Consider the following 17,765-nt stretch of genomic DNA (forward strand, 5'->3'; position numbering starts at 1 on the left):
GAATGACAGGTGATAAAAGATCAGAGCAGCTGGATCTAGTTTGTACCAGCAACCCAAGGCCAGGCACCCTGAGAAAATATGTGGACTACCCCCAAACATCTGTGTTCTCAAAACATTTTGGCAAGCTCCAGTTGGCTGGAAATGGAATGGTGTCGTAGTGTGATTATGGGAAGTGGGCCAACTAGTCATAAGTCATCTTCTTCAGTACTGTTGTTACTTTAGTCACTAAACAAATGGTCATAAGCTAAAGACTACCTGTATAGCTTTTGCCCCATAGAAGCTGATGAAGGAACCATCTCAACAAAGAAACTCACCCCATTTCCAGAAACCTAAAAGTTAGATGAAGTCTATTTAAACCACTAAGTCCAGTGTTCAATACAGGGTCCAAATTAAAGTTTATAGTTTTAATGTTTTTTGTGCAACGTTCAGAATTGTTCAGCATTGGGCGGCACATAAACTAAAAACAGACTTGATAGTTATGCCCTGCCTTTGCTTGAATATGCCTACTAAAAAGGATTCTACCAACTTTCTCAATAATCACTTCCATGGTTTAACTTAACCATTAAAAACCAATTTTCAGGCAAAATTTGCATTCTGTTCCACATTCTCATGTGATACGGAATAGCTCTTGCTTTCTTCTATGTGACATCCTGTCTAATATGATTGATCACATACTCCCTCAATCATCTTTTCTCAAGTCTAAATATTTATCTACAAATCTCCTTAATTTATCAAGATTAATTTTCCAGAATCCTGATCACTCTTGTTCTTTCCAACTGCATATTTAAAATCTGGTGTCCAGAACTAGATGCAGCAGTTGAGGGGGGAATCTATGAACTACTGCTTTCTCCAAGTTGGAAACAATTTCTGCTAATGCAAACTAAAATTATATCTGCCTTTTTGGCTGCCTCATCATTGCTGAGTCATATTCAGCTTGAGACTAGCTATAAATTCAAAATCCTTTGACATCAATTATTACAAAGCCAAGTATTTTTATCTTCTATCACAGTACAAAAATTATATAGCTTCTGCACTATGAACAGGCCAAGTATTACTTGAAAATGTCTGTTTTTGCATTTTAATATTTAAATCAGACTCTGATTTTACTTTTAAAACCTTAATTATTTCTTGGATTAAGAAATTTGAAATCTGCAGGTGTGTGTGTGTGTGTGTGTGTGTGTGTGTGTGTGTGTGTGTGTGTGAGAGGGACAGAGAGAATCATCAACTTTATGCATAGTAGATGACTCTCACCTAATAATAGCAAAGGATTCTGAGATTCTAACAGATACAGTAGAATAATTGTTAAGAGATTTAGTTTCAAGCCAAGTTAGTATCTTCTTGATTAGCGTACTATGTTTTTAAAGAACAAGGAAAGGAAGATGGCATCTTCTTGTCTGAGTTCTCTACTTCCTTGTATCTCTCTCCTTTTTCTGCTGATTTTAGTACTTTTCTTAGGCATTAACAATCTCTTCCTACAACTTTAAAAAAGGCATCAATATGACATTTTGGGGTTCTGGGATCTTGATTTCATCTGCAGAACTACCAAATTGCTTGACCCATGGTGGCACAATGGTTAGAATGCAATTCTGCAGGCTATTTCTGCTGACTGCCAGCTGTCTGCAGTTTGATTCTCACAGGACTCAGCCTTCCATTCTTCCGAGGTTGGGAAAATGAGGATTCAGATTGTTGGGGACAATATGCTGACTCTGTAAAGTGCTTAGAGAGGGCTGTAAAGAACTGTGAAGCGGTATATAAGTCTAAGCGCTATTGCAATTTTTTAAAATCTATGCATAGTCTTCTAAGATTGCTTAATGTCAAGAGTACAGTGCATTTGCTATTTCTGCCTTAAATGTAAGATTTTAAATGATATCAAAATCTCCCATGTCAGGCAGAAATGTAACATTTCAGAATTCTCATGAGAAATTGTGAGATCCCTAGAGGTGATATTCCCCCAACCTCTTGAGATGTTTATAGCTGGATTTGGAGGAAGAAAAACCATCAAGCCCATCAACTGTTTTAGTATGCAATACTAATTGCAGATAGCAGAAGTTGAATATATCCTGCCGAATGGATGAAATGAAATATAAACTACTAATTTAACAATATAAAGTAATAAATAAGGTAACAAGCATTTGATAGCAATAACACTTTAAATCTATATTCGTTAATAAATCTCTCAAATTGACTAATTCCTGATAATTACATATACATGCAGGATTTTTTTTTAATCAACAGGACAAATGATTTGGCATTACCTTCTGGAATATTTCATCTTCCCAGTCCTCAGATTTTTTGAAGGTATCCTATCCAAGTATTAAATAAATACAACTTGTCTTTCTGAGATCAACTAAGGTCAGTTAGACATTCTTTCCTTATGTGACTAGTAATTCTAAAGTAAGAAGGAAAATACTGCCTACAGCAATGATAGGAGATAGGAAAATGATAGGAGAAAGTGTGGTACATGTCTCTTTACAATTCTATGCACCAAACATGTTATTAATGGGTAGGCTTATATCAAAATAAAGTTGTATATGGATCAAGACCATATACTGTAAAGGTTTAGTTTTGGGACTCCAAAGTTTTGGGACTCCAAAATTAATTGAAATTAGTAAAACTATTGCAGAATAGGCATAGTACACTCAAACAGACTCAGTCATCAGACTGATGACCACCACATTCTGTGTAGTAACCTAGGAAAACACTTGGTTAAGGCATGACTATATGGTAAAAGCATTACCATTTTTACTTTATCACACAATAAACTATTTAATTTATTGTGTGATATTTACTATTTACACACTATTGCAGTGGCAATAGTAATTAAATAGTAGCTAAAGCATTAATATGCTTTTTAGAATAATTAAATCCTACTAAGGATCTTTTTAAGAAGAGAAAAGAATGGCATTATCAATGATGTAACACCTGTTGATTTTTCAACACCACCTATGGAAACAACAGAAAAAACAAGCAGTATTCTATGCCCACATGGCAAATAAATTATAAATTTACTGGACAGACATTCTGCGTATGTTGTTTTTTTATCTCAGGATAGATATATTGAACATCACCTACTTTTGAAACTTGAATATTTTACATATTAACAAAATATTTTAAGGATAATACAATAGGATAATTTATATCTTTATTTTAGGAAATTTCATTATTTATTACAATTCTAATGATAAATGTGAAATATTGTTCTGTAAAATAGAATTGTACAAAAAAGAATACCATGCACCACTTAAAAATTTTCCAAATACAACTTCCTGCTTTTAATTTGCTTCGGAGGTTTCACTGAACTATTTAATTAAGGATTTTCATAATGGGAGTACCGGCCTCCTCTCCTTATATAACTGACATTCGCACTGAAGAACTAAGATTTCTCACCGTATCTGTACATTTTCCATCTAAATTTGAGGTCTATTAACTGTATTGGTATGAGTGGATATAGTATCATCAAAGAATGTAACTAGATCTAATTAAGTCTTACATGTGTGATCAGTGATCAATAATCAATAAGTAGATTTATTGAACCTAATGTAAAAGCCATCCTCTACCAACTATTTTTATTCTGAGTTTTATTTTACCAAATCTGCAAAACTATACAATATATATCAACATTTGAGGGATGTTATGTAATAATTAGAAAATATAGCTTAATAGGAATCATACATTTAAATCTAATTTTTTGCTAGATTTTCACCTTGTACCTAATGTGGTATGGAAATAAAACTATACATTGTAACTGTTTCATACAGGAATGTGCCTGGATCATGAAGAGAGTGCCCAGCAAATCCTATTATTGCAGTATCTTACTTCTGTTCTGCTTTGTAAGTAGTCCAAAAGACTTATATGCAATATAAAAAACAGTTGGAAAAAAGGAACTGATTTTCTGAAAAAAAATATGTGGCAGAATGGCAGCCTCTGGAGAAAGTTGATTTTCTGATTGTCTTCTGATAGTTCAAATAAAATAAAAATAGTTCAAATAAAAATAGCAAAACTGAAATAATAATTATTATAATAGTAAGTGAAGCAGTTATCTTCACTTGCATTATCTCATCATTATACTGTGATTTATTAAATTTTCTCATCCTTTCCTTTATTTCATTAATTTACTTCCGTAATTGTAAATATGAAATGGAAACTTTTAATTTTCTCCTTCAGCAACATTATGAGCTTGAATCAGTTTACAAAGTCCACAACAATTCTAATTGAGACTGGCAACTCTGTTGCTAAGTGATTGGTCATTAAACAAAACATCATATGACTGCTACCTCGATCCAAGCCATTTTTGGAAGAAGGGACTGCCTCCACTGCAACTCCCACACACACATCTATTTCCCTCCTTATCTCTGCCTTCATTATTTTATTATTATTTTTATTATGGGCTTAATAAGTTCTTAAACTTGTTGCAAGATATATATTTGAAATGATAATCATAACTAAATAGAAAATTTGCATGTTTAATTCACACTGATTTTTAGTACATTTCAATTGAAGAAAAAACTGACAGACACACAATGAGTATAGGATTACATATATATATAACAATATGCCTTGCTATAATACAATTATGCTGCATGATAAAAATAACTTGATGACTGATAAAATCCTAACTCATCTGAGGTGCTGTCAAATGGAACATTAAATGCAGTTTAAACATAAGCACTAATGTTTAATTTCAACTTCTTAAAATTAGATCTTGGCTTTAAAAAAAAAATTAACATCAAGCTATTTAAATAAGTGAATAGGATTGGATATAGAAATGCTTTTCTCCAGCTTTCAAATAGTGGAGGGGCAGAATTTTTCTGCAATATACATGGTTAAAATCCATGTTGTCCAGAAACAAATCTTTTCAAAGGAATTGTGTTTGGTAAGCTGCCTTTTGCATGAAAGCAAGCAACATGGGATAATCTTATGCAAAAATATTTTTTTCAAACTGTTTAATTTAACTGAAAACTATAGGCATATCATTATAAAAATCTAAATATATCAGAAGCTCTCAACATTTCAGCTACACTGATTTTTTTTATAACTTTGTAAAGGAGAAACAAATGGACAAATAAAAAGAGGAAGTTACCTAAGCCTTGTGTTCTAACCAAACTACTTATAGTTATTTCAATGGCAAATGGCCAAGGTGATACATCACAATTTTGAATACCTTTGCAATAACTTTATTTTGTACAGAAGAACGAAATTATTCATATTTGCCACATTCATTTTAAGCATTCTGCATTTCCTTCCCAATCTTGTAGCTCAGTATCTTGTTCCAGTCAATCTTTGTGCGAGTAACTGGCAGTTGTCTGCGCAAAGCCTTGAAAGTAGTGTCCGACATTGTTTGATAATTTTCACTGATAGCAGTCTGTAACAAAAAAGAAAACATTTCTTAAACAATGCACAATTTGTTGATATAAAGCAACACATTTCCAACTGTATACTTTATCATTATGTTCCAAAACTTTTTTCCATCTTTATTTATTCCATGTCGATATTCTAAGATTAAATAGAAACATGATATAAATCAAACCTTAGCATATTTTAACAATAATAGAGTTAAATACAGTACCTCTGTAGTCTAACTCACTGGGAAAAACGTATGGTTTATATTTTATAATTATAAATATAATTTATTATAATTTGTAAGGTCAAGTATCAAGAATGCTTTTACCAGATGGTATATTCCTTTCCCAGCATCTGTTATAATTAAGAACTCAAGATTAAATCAATTGTATCATATAACAGTAGAGAAAAGAGAATCAAGCACGCTATAGAAGATTGGACTTTGGTCTAAATCTGCTATGTCATCTGTTACCATACTGATAAAATAATGTTCCACAATAACTGTTATTGCAAATAAGTGACCTGCCAAATGTTATCTCTCTGTGATCACATCCTGAATGGTTGCACATTGATTTTTATATTTTTCCTGTCATTAAGTATATGGTTTGTAAATTTTATTCTATGTATTGCAATCATCTTGAATTTAACAGCCTTTCATCTTATTTTGAACATATAATATAAAAAGAACAAGATAAGTTTCCCAGCAAGATTCTGAACAATAGTTGAGATTATATCTGCCACCAACAGCCTCCCACTGACCAGTTCGCTCCCACAGAGAGGGACTCCTCAGGGTGCCGTCGGCCAAGTTATGTCAGCTGGCGACACCCAGGAGGAGAGCCTTCTCTGTCGGAGCTCCTGCCCTTTGGAATGAATTGCCCCCGGACATTCGTAACATCTCTGACCTCCGGGTCTTCCGCTGTGCCCTCAAGACCCTACTGTTCCGACAGGCGGGGCTGTCTAACTGAATGATTTTAAATTGGGTTTTAATTTTGGGTTTTAAAATTCGGCCAAAACTATTTAATGATTTTAATTAATTTTAACCATGATATCTGTATATTTATGTTTTAATTCTGGCTGTACATCGCCCCGAGTCCTTTGGGAGAAGGGCGGTATATAAATATTATTATTATTATTATTATTATTATTATTATTGTTGTTGTTGTTGTTGTTGTTGTTGTTGTTGTTGTTAGTTAATCTTTAGTGAGATTCACAGCCTTTGAGGCTGGTTAATAGCTCAGCAGCTCGAGTCCTAGCCAAGGACTTAGGAACTGTTAAGGTATCGTCGGAGGATGTAAGCTGTTCCGAGTAAGGTGGTTTTTTGTAGAGTCAAAATGTTCAAGTCTGGCAAATTTAGAATTTCTAAATAGTGGGGTAGCCTTTTGGGTATTGCTCCAAGGGCTCCAATTACAATTGGGACAACACACGATTTCTTTTTCCACAGTCGCTCAACTTCAATTTGCAAATCCCGGTACTTTGTGATTTTTTCTTGCTGCTTATCTTCAATCCGTGCATCACCAGGTATTGCAATGTCAATGAACCATACTATTTTCTTTTCAACTATTGTTATGTCAGGTGTGTTGTGGACCAAGTGCCTGTCAGTCTGACTCCTAAAGTCCCACAAGATCTTGAGTTTCTCAATCTCTAAAACTTTCTCAACCTGATGTTCCCAGTGGTTTTTGCTGTACTCAAATCCAAACTTCTGGCACAATTTCCAGTGAATGATCTTAGCAACACGGTCATGGCGTTGTAGGTAGTCAGTTTGTGAAATTTTGCTGCACCCACTGATCAGGTGGTCGACTGTCTCATCTTTCTCATTGCAGAGGCGGCATTTGCTGTTGGTGGTAACGTGTTGAATTTTTGCCTTCATGCAGTTTGTGGCTAGGGCTTGTTCTTGAGCTGCCAAAATAAAGCTTTCTGTTTCTTTTTTCAGTACTCCTGATCTTAACCAGTTCCAAGTTAGTTTCTGGTCAGCTTTGCCTTCAATACTTTTCAAGTATTGGCCATGCAGAGCTTTGTATTTATTATTATTATTATTATTATTATTATTAGTAGTAGTAGTAGTAGTAGTAGTAGTAGTAGTAGTAGTAGTAGTAGTCTTATAAAATACCATGATACCTGGTATTCATTTTCTGCAGCCTCTACGATCTTCACAAATTCCTTTGCTGTTTGGGTTTCATTCTATAAAAAAGAAAATGTTTCTGAATTAAAGCTACCATAAATAGATAACTATCAGTATTAAGATCAAATGTCATTTCAAATACAGTACACAAGTTGCAGAGAGTAGCTATTTTGTTTAAATTGTGACACTTTTATCAGTATTATATCTAAAGGATGATGTAAGATGCAGAAAAGCCACAAAATAATATTATTACCCATTCAGATTAACAAGCTTTATCACAATAGGTATAGACTCTAGATTATCCCCATTTAACAATGGTAATCGGAACTAGCAACAAGGTAATGCGCCAACTTATGGCATTAGTTTTGGCAGTTCCAGGGGCCACTGTTATGTGAATCTCACGTGGTTGCAATGTCCATGTTTATGTGATTGCCATATCCTGCCAGCTTCTCACTATCTTTGTTGGAAGCTGGCAATGAAGGTCGCAGATGGTAATCACATGATCCAACAGTTGTAATTGTGAGCCAATTGCCAGGTACCTGAATCATGAGTACATGACCATAGGGACATTGTTACAGCCGCAACTATGAGGAATGGTTGTAAGTCCCCTTGTCCATTACCACTATAACTTTGGATGGTCACTGAACGAGTGGACATTCTACAAGAATTATCTGATTGCAATGTATTTTACATGGAGTACCTTTAAACCAGGGGTGCCGAATCCCCTGATGTGGTCCATTACTGGCACGTACCTTATTTGGAACCAGGCCATGCAAGTTGCGGGCTGGTGCACACACATGCACAGCTCAACTTGTGAAAGTTGAGCTACACACATCGGCCCACCACTCACACAACTTGAGTTGTGCTCACACACACATACGTGCCAGCCCACTGCTCATGCAGCCCAGTTTCCCTCCCTCCCAGCCGGGCCGCCAAACTGCAATGGCTGGGGAGTGCTGCTTTCAACAAACAATCTGGTATGAAATGCAGTTGCTTAGCTACTGGTGGCTAAGCCTCACCACAGGCATATAACAATTGTGCTATAATCTTGAATTGGCTTCCAAGTGCAATTGGTCACACGAACAAGCACTACTAACGTGGGCAGCTTCCTGCCCGCACCACCTTATCTTTCTTGGGCACCTCAATTTGCCGCTTATTAATTGGACCCTAAACGAATGTACAACTGAACTTATACATGCAACCCTGCTCAATGCTGTTATGACTCTGGGACTAGAGCAGTTGGTAACGAACAACACTAGGCTCAACAATTGCTTAGATCTCATCTTCTGCAATAGCTTAAACTCAGTTTATGGCCTACAAGTTAAAGAACCTTTTTCCAACAGTGATCACAGCATGATAGATTTTTATCTCAATTTGTGTCCTTGCAAAGAGGGTCATAATGATGGGACTGCAAATTATAACTTTAATAAAGCCAACTATGATCTCATAGCTGCCAACCTCGCATCTCCTGATTGGCACCTTCTGTTCACAGGTTGGATAACTGCAGAAGACCATTATAACACTTTTTTGCTCAAAGTCAATCGAGTCATTAATTTATACGTACCTAAAATAAGCCCTAAAGCCAAAAAAATAAAAATAAATTACCCATAACAGTAAGAAAGTTATAATCTAAGAAAAAATCTCTGGTGAGAAAACAAAACTGGCTGCATAGCCAACTTTAAAAACCGCAACAAAGCCTTATGCCGCCAGATAAAGGCCAAATGTACCAATCACCATTGCAAACAAGAAGAAGAGTTGTTAAACTTGAACTCCTCCCGAGCCTTCTATAATTTCATAAATGCCAAACTCATTTGGCAGAAAGACTAGAAAACTATCCCACCCCTAAAAGGGCCTAACAGGGAAGACTATAACGAAGAAACTGCTAAGGCCAACCTTTTCAATACATTCTTCAGTTTAGTCTTTGTCGACAGCAATGGCTGCTGCCCTTCCTTTCCTAGTCATACAATAAATTGTAGCAATTTACTACATATTGATTTTACAGTAGATAATGTTGAAACAGCACTATGTAATCTAAAGCCATCTCTATCTATTGGCCCTGATGGATTATGTGCCTACTTTTTGAAAAAGCTTGCCACTGCCCTAGTTGAACCTCTATGCACAATCTATGAGGTATCCTTCAGAACCAACTCCTTGCCCGACCTATGGTCATTAGCCACAGTTATACCTATCTTTAAAAAGGAAGACTCTAGTCTAGTAGAAAATTACAGACCAATCTCACTATGTTGCATCATCTGTAAAATTATGAAATCAATTATAAACCAATCCATCACCCTCCACTTAGATACAAACAACCTGCTATCTAACAAGCAGTTTGGTTTTAGAAAAAAATTGTCCTGTAATCTGCAACTCCTACACTGTAGAAACACTTGGACCACACATCTTGACCAGGGTAAAGCAATAGATGCAATTTACATAGACTTCTGTAAAGCCTTTGATTCAGTTATGCATGACAAACTACTGCTGAAAGTTCTTACGGCATCTCCAGATCCCCGCACAAGTGGATAGCCGTGTTCCTGTCCAACAGGCAACGAATAGTCAAAATAGGGAGGGCCCAATCAAATCCAGCACCTCTTAATCGCGATGTCCCCCAAGACAGCGTTTTAGGACCCACACTCTTTCTGCTTGACATCAATGACCTATGCGATCATATTAAAAGCTGTGTCCTCGTCGCTTATGATGTAAAATTATTTAACACTACTGACAATGCTGCTGCCCTACAAAGTGACCTTGACTATGTGTCAGAATGGTTATGAATTTGGCAACTCCAAATCTCAACGAATAAATGCTCTATCCTATACATTGGCAAAAAAAATCATAACTCCAAACACAAGTTGGGCGATCTCGTAGATGACCCTCGCTTTGTCAAGGACCTCATGAGATGCATACTCATCTCAAACAATCTTAACCCCCGAGCTCACTGTAACAGCATTGCCAAAAAGGCATTAACACTTGTTAACCTAATCTTGCAAAGCTTCTTCTCCAGTAACATTGTATTGCTAACTAGGGCGTACAAAACCTTTGCCAGACCAATTTTTGAATACAGCTCATCCGCCTGGAATCCATACTGTATATCGGACATTAACACGATTGAGCTGGTCCAGAGGTATTTCACGAGAAAAGTACTCCACTCCTCTACTCACAATAGAATCCCTTATGCCACCAGACTTGAAATTCTGGGCTTGGACAATCTGGAACTGCGCTGCCTGCAGTCCGATCTAAGCATAGTACACAAAACTGTCCGCTACGTCTTACCTGTCAACAACTTCTTCAGCTTCCACCACAATAATACATGGGCAAACAATAGATATAAACTCAAGGTAAACCGCTCCAAACTCGATTGCAGAAAATACAACTTCAGTAACAGAGTGGTCAATGCTCTACTCAACTCAGTTGTTATAGCCTCAAACCTTCACAGCTTCAACTTCAAACTGTCTACCGTGGACCTCACCCCATTCGTAAGAGATCCATAAAGGGGGCATGCATAAACGCACCAGCGTGCCTACCAGCGTGCAGACAGTGTGCCTGTCTTACTGTCCCCCATTTATCTGGACTTACTTCCTTTGTTTATCTTTATACCTATACCTATCTTGTACACATCTGACAAACAAATAAAATAAAATAAATAAATTCTAAGTACTGGTTTTACCACATAAATTTCATATGGCTTTGCCCTCAGATAACTTTAGCCTCTCTTAAGAGGAATTGATGCACTCAATATTTTTCTAAGAGGAAAGATTCCTAAAGTCCATTGCTTTTATCTCCTTAAGGCCTTGATGATCCAAAAAGTTAGACAATATTGAGTTGTTTTTGGAAAACTTTTGGGGAATAGGAAAGAGGCTGCCAGATTTATAATTAAATTAATTATAGTAGATGTTTTATTGACTTTATTTTTAATGTTATGCTTATATTGTGAAGAGACTACATAAATTTGGATAAATGTATATATGTGTATATGTATATCAGTGGTGAGTTTCAACCGGTGTTACAACCAGTTCGAGCACATGCACTGCATTTCAGAACAGCTGAGGCGGGGCAATCCGCTCTGCTGCACCTATCAACTGGGCTAAAAACAAACAAATATAGGTAGGTAGTGGGAGGACCTAGTTGACAGTTGGAGTGAACCGATAAGAAACCCACCACTGATGCATATGTGTACACACATACACACAGTGCACAATTATTAGGCAAATGAGTATTTTGACCATATCATTTTTATACATATTTCCTCCTCAAGCTATATAAACTTGAATGCTTACTGGATATAAGCATATCAGGTGATGTGTATTTGTGTAATGAGGGTGTAGCCTAAGAAGATTAACACCTTATATCAAAGTGTGCATAATTATTACGCAGCTTCTTTTCCTCGGGTAAAATGGGCCAAAAAAGATATTTAACTGACTTCAAAAAGTCAAAAATTGTAAAGTCTTTCAGAGACTTTACACTCTTCAAAATTGCTAAGATATTGGGGCATGATCACACAACCATCAAACATTTTATTGCAAATAGTCAACAGGGTTGCAAGAAACGTGTTGAGAAAAAAAGATGCACATTAACTGCCAAAGATTTGAGAAGAATCAAATATGAAGCTGTCAGGAACTCATTATCCTCCAGTGCTGTCATATTCTGGAACCTATCTAAAGTGCCAAGAAGTACAAGGTATTCAGTGCTCAGAGACATGGCCACGGTAGAAAGGCTGAAACCCAACCACCACTGAACAAGACACATAAATTGAAATAGCAAGACTGGGCCAAGAAATATTCGAAGTCAGATTTTTCAAAGGTTTTATGGACTGATGGAGATGAAAGTGACTCTTGACAGACCAGATTCGACTCAGAGGCTAGCAAGGTGGAGGTAGGATACAGGTATGGGCTGGTATTATTAAGGATGAGCTAGTTGGATCTTTTTGGGTTGAAGATGGAACTTAAAAGCAACTCCCAAACCTACTGCCAGTTTTTAGAAGACACTTCTTCAAGCAATGGTACAGGAAAAAGTCTGCATCTTTCAAGACCATGATTTTTATGCAGGACAATGCTCCATCGCATACATCGAAGTACTCCACTGCGTGGCTTGTCAGTAAAGGCCTTAAAGATGAAAGAATAATCACATGGCCCCCTTCCTCACCTAACCTAAACTCTATTGAGAACTTATGGGCCCTTCTTAAATGGCAGATTCATGGTGAAAGAAAACAGTACACCTCTCTGAACAGTGTCTGGGAGGCTGTCATTGCTGCTGCACAAAAAGATGATCATCAACAGACCAAGAAAGTGACAGACTCCATGAATGGAAGGCTTATGACTGTTATTGAAAAGAAGAGTGGCTATATTGTTCATTTTCCTGACTCGCTGCGCCACCAATCCTACTTCTGGGATCTTGATTGATGATTGGATGTACTGAGTGCCTATAAATGTTTCTGCAGCCTTGGTACCGCCCCTTGTGACGTTAACCCTTCAGTCTTTTTCACTCAGTGGAAAGGAGTACATCTGAGTGCCTTTCCTCCAGAGTAAAAAATTAGAGTGAATTTGTTTTTTGGATTTAAACTCAAACTTTGTTGTGTGTCTTGCTGAGACTGGCGTTTGGAATCATTGGAGCCTTTCCGGAGCAGCGGTATTCGGTGTTTCTTGCCTAACGACCGATCTGCCATTTTCTTGTTTCCCCCAGTCATTCTGAGGCGCGAACGGCGGTTTCGGTCAGTAATCAAACTGCCGATCCAGCCTGTTCTTATTATTGGTTAAAACAGCTGAGAGGCACTTATTAAAGCAGCCCGGCTGTGATGACGTCTGGACATAACGGTTGGAGAAGCGGAGCGCCAGACCAGTCAGTTGTAAGGCTGGTGGCGTGTTTATTCTTGCGCCGACTGTGAGGCGCATTTTGAGTCCCCAGGGGTGCCGCTGGGATCGCGGTGGTTTGTCCGACATCAGGACAAATTGCTCCACCTGAGCAATTTCGGCATTAGTGGAGTTTTTTCAGGGTCCCTGCTCATCTGTAGCATACCCTGCTGATGTGCAATGGCGTTTTAGTGACGGTTGGCTTTTTCCCGCCATTTACTGTTTTGACTTTACCTGGCCTCTGACATTTATTTCTTGGGCTGTGTGTGATTGTGGAGACTGTGTTTTTTTCTTACCACATTCAACTATTGATCTGGTTCAGGTTGTTAGCTAATTTTGTGTTTCTCTCTTCCTTTTACGAGGTGTGCTTAGCTGCCTTTCTTTCTAGAGTTTTTGCTACAGTCGCATTTTACTGAGGGACCTTCACTGACTGCTGCCTGGAGAAGAGCAGCGTGGCCTGCCAACAAGCCTTTGCAGCCACCTTTTTCATCCTTCATCCTGCCAGATTGTCCATTGGCTGAAGGGAAGTGACTATTTTTAGTGTTTTTACTGTTATTTCGTTTAAAAAAAAAAAGGACTTAATTTAATAATTCTGATACATTTAATAGCTAATTGATTAACAAATTACCAAAAACAAAAAACAAAAAAAATAAATAAAAATAAAAAAAATAAAAAATATTATTTAATAATAATACTGTTTGTAGTTTTGGGAGTTATGGCTGATTCCCCTGTCTCATCGGATATTGAACGGGAGATTTCCCCTCGTAGGGCTCCTTCCCCTAAGCCGGCTGGAAAAAGAAAGGCCAAAACCAGAGGCGTGCCAAAACCTGTCGCTAAATCTGTTTCAGCGGACGGTATTATAGACAAACAAGCTGCCAGATTACATAATGCTCTGGAAAAGCAGTTTACCAAGGCTCAGGCTGTTTTACAATCTGAGGAATCTCCTACCTTACATTCTGAGGATACTCTGGTCCAGTCTCCTGTGCCTCCTATGTCCGATCCTCAAGTGACCAATTTTCCTGCTTGGTCACAGGGCGACATTATCCTCGTGCCTCAAGGCCACAATCTGGTCTGTGCGCAGGGTGACTATGTTCACCATCCATCTCCTACGGTGCAGTTGCAATCTGGGGCTCCAGGTCCTGTCATTGTTACCTCCGTTTCGCAACCACAACTGATGACTACTTCTGTCCCTGGTCAGGTGTTTGATTTTCAAACTATGCTGTCTCAAGCTTTTACCAATTTTTTGCAGTCTACCTTTCAACACTCTTCAACGCAGCCTTTAACTGTAGCTTCAGCAAGGCCAATGCCTTCTACATCTGTACCTCAACCATCTACATCTAAGGCTGCTTCTACTGCCCAGGGCGTAGAAGGCTCTGATTATGAGGATTATTTTGATGACTTTGATATGTCTGAAGATGATGAGCCTTTATCTGACAAGTCTCCTTTTCCGGGACTTTTCAAACCTGCTCTTTTTTCTTCCTTGTGTAAGGCTAAGGTAGCCACTAATATGGACAAAGTCATTGACCCTCCTTCCTCTTCACAAGACCAGCCATCTGTGTCTGATGCTTTGTTTAAAATGCCTCAACCTGAACACGATTATATTCCATTTCCTGATTTGTTTGCTCAGGTGATTCAGCAACCTTGGAAACGTCCTGGTTCCTTGGCTGGCCCCTCTGGCCATGACAAGCGCATGTATTGTGCCGCCCCAGACTTAGAGTCATTGCTACAATTACCGTCTGTAGATGAGCCTGTAGCTAGCCTTGTCTCTTCTTCGGTTCTGGCTGGTGATGTTGGGGACGGCCTGCGAATGGAAGACAAGCGTGCTGAGCTATCGTGTAGGAAGACACATCAAGAGGCGGCATGGGCAATTCGAGCAGCTACTGCGGCTTCATTTTTTAGTAGGTCATCCCTTATATGGCTTCGCCAATTGAGAGACAGGGTGCCCCCTGAGGAGGCCAGAATAAAACAAGATATCACCAAACTGCTTGCTGCTGCCGAATTTGCGGCAGATGCTTCCCTGGATGCAGCGAAGTTTGCTTCGCGGGCCCTCACTTCATCTGTAGTTTCTTGCCGCTTATTGTGGCTCCGACATTGGCGAGCTGACAATAAGTCCAAGTGGAGACTCACTACTGCGCCATTCAAGGGCTCTTCACTATTTGGGTCGGCCTTGGACTCCATCCTCATAGAGGGCCGCGACAAGAGAAAGGTTCTTCCTACGTCTTTCAGGAGACTGGATCGAAGGGCTTCGCCTTAAGGCCGGCAGTCCTTTCGGACCGACCCCGGCACCAGCGGATCCTATTTCAACCGATCCTACAATCAGGGATATTTCTCCTCTGCAGGTAGGCCTACCTTTCGTGACTGAGGAAGACGCCAGGCCAGCTTCCGTAGACCCTTCTGTGGTTCTGGCTCGAAAGCCTTCCGTCGAGGCAAATGACTTCCTGCCTCTCGTTCCGGTGGGGGGCCGTCTTCAGGCATTTTACCACCAGTGGGAGACCACTTCCACAGATGCCTGGATTCTTCACCCTGTCACACATGGCCTCAAACTGGAGTTCACCTCCTCCCCGCCGGATCGTTTTCTTCCTTGTCCAACGTCAGAGAATCCCCTGAAACGTCAACTTATGCTACTCAAGATTCAACATTTATTAGAAATAGAAGCCATAGAGCCGGTCCCCAACGACCAACTTCGGACCAGATACTATTCGATTTTGTTCCTGGTTCCCAAAAGTTTGGGGGGCTGGAGAGGTATATTAAACCTCAAGGACCTGAATCTCTCCATTTTATATTGACGTTTCAAAATGCATTCGCGTCAAACAATTTTAGCATGCATTCGACGGGGAGACCTGATGCAATCTGTGGACATAAAGGAGGCTTATCTTCACATACCTATTCACCCAGAGCACAGACGATACCTCCGTTTCGCCTTTGAAGGACGCCATTTTCAATACAGGGCCATGCCATTTGGACTTTCATCGGCGCCCCGGACATTCAAGAAAATACTAGCTGCTCTAACGGCGTCAGTGCGGGAGCGTTCCATCCACATGGTCTGTTATCTGGACGATGTATTGATCCTGTCATCTTCCAAAACACAAGCAGACATCGACAGGCAGGCGGTCCTTCAGGCTCTACAGTGCCATGGTTTTGTACTCAACCTTCCAAAGAGCCAGTTGATTCCAACGTCTCGTATTCTTCATCTGGGCTCTGTTATAGATTCCCTTCAAGGAATGGTCTTTCTGTCCCCGGATCGTCAAGCGAGTATCAGGGACCTGGTTCGACAGGTGATTATTCAACCAACAGTGACTGTTCTGCTACTATCCCAATTGTTGGGAAAGTTCATCTCATGCATTCAAATAGTGCCGTGGGCTTGTCGTCATTTTCGCCTCCTTCAATGGTTCCTCTTGCCATTTCAAAGTTCGGGACAGGCAGATTCTTTACTCAAAGTGACAGTTCCGAACAGCGTCAAGAAATCGCTCCATTGGTGGCAATCTGCAGCTCTACAATGCGGGACTGTGTTTCTGGAACCTCATCGTGTCACCGTAATGACGGATGCCAGCCTTCATGGTTGGGGGGCCCACCTGGACTCACAGATTGCACAGGGCACTTGGGCTCCATCCGATCTATGGCACAGTATCAACTTCTTGGAACTCCGGGCGGTTCGGCTTGCACTTCTGTCCTTCCAGACCCATGTGTACAACAAGCATGTCTTAATTCTGACAGACAATGTGGCCACGAAGGCCCATGTCAACAGACAGGGAGGCACGCGTTCCAGGGACCTGATGGCAGAGACGGAACGGCTGATAGCTTGGGCAGAAGACAATGTTCTTTCACTGAAAGCAGAACACATTTCCGGGACCAGCAACTTGCAGGCCGATTACCTCAGCAGGGAACATCTGGATCCCTCAGAGTGGCAGCTACACCCCCGCCTATTTCACAGCCTCTCCCTCAGGTTCGGAACTTCAAGTGTGGACCTCTTCGCGAGTCCTCGAAACGCTCAGCTTCCCAGATATTTCACCAGATTCCCGTCTCCAACCGCAGAAGGTCACGATGCTCTTTGGTGCCCATGGCCGAAAGGCTTGATGTATGCCTTTCCCCTAATTCCAATTCTACCAAGGGTCATCCGGAAGATACTATTGGAAAAGGCCGAGATTCTGCTGGTAGCGCCTTATTGGCCGAGAAGGACGTGGTTCGACAATCTAAAAGGTCTGTCGGTGAGGCCACCTTGGCGTATTCACAGGGACCAGTCGATCCTTCTGCAAGGCATCGTTCAACATCCAGATCCAGACTTGTTAAAGTTGACCGTTTGGCACTTGAACGCATCATCCTAAGGAAGGATAATATTCCATCAGATATCATTTCAACTATTCAGGCAGCTAGGCGTCCCTCAACTATTCGAATTTATAATGCATCCTGGTCCTCCTTTGCCCGATGGTGTGCTACCAAGCTTGTGGATCCTACTTCATCAA

General features: G+C 39.6%; 1 protein-coding gene across 1 annotated transcript in view; it reads right to left on the reverse strand.

Annotated features, from left to right (window-relative positions):
* Window positions 1-4,443: 4,443 nt before the first annotated feature.
* Window positions 4,444-17,765, reverse strand: part of CAPZA2 (capping actin protein of muscle Z-line subunit alpha 2) — a 36,778-nt gene continuing 23,456 nt past the window's right edge. The window contains exons 9-10 of the mRNA XM_070947650.1: window positions 7,456-7,518; window positions 4,444-5,362 (exon numbers count right to left, since the gene is read on the reverse strand). Coding sequence (XP_070803751.1) covers window positions 5,222-5,362; window positions 7,456-7,518 — 204 coding nt within the window. The 3' untranslated portion in view covers window positions 4,444-5,221. The remainder of the gene's footprint in view (window positions 5,363-7,455; window positions 7,519-17,765) is intronic.

The sequence above is a fragment of the Pituophis catenifer genome, unplaced genomic scaffold, assembly GCF_029215685.1.
Source record: "Pituophis catenifer annectens isolate HBS135680 unplaced genomic scaffold, rPitCat1.0.hap2 SCAF_7, whole genome shotgun sequence".
NCBI classification, from domain to species: domain Eukaryota; kingdom Metazoa; phylum Chordata; class Lepidosauria; order Squamata; family Colubridae; genus Pituophis; species Pituophis catenifer.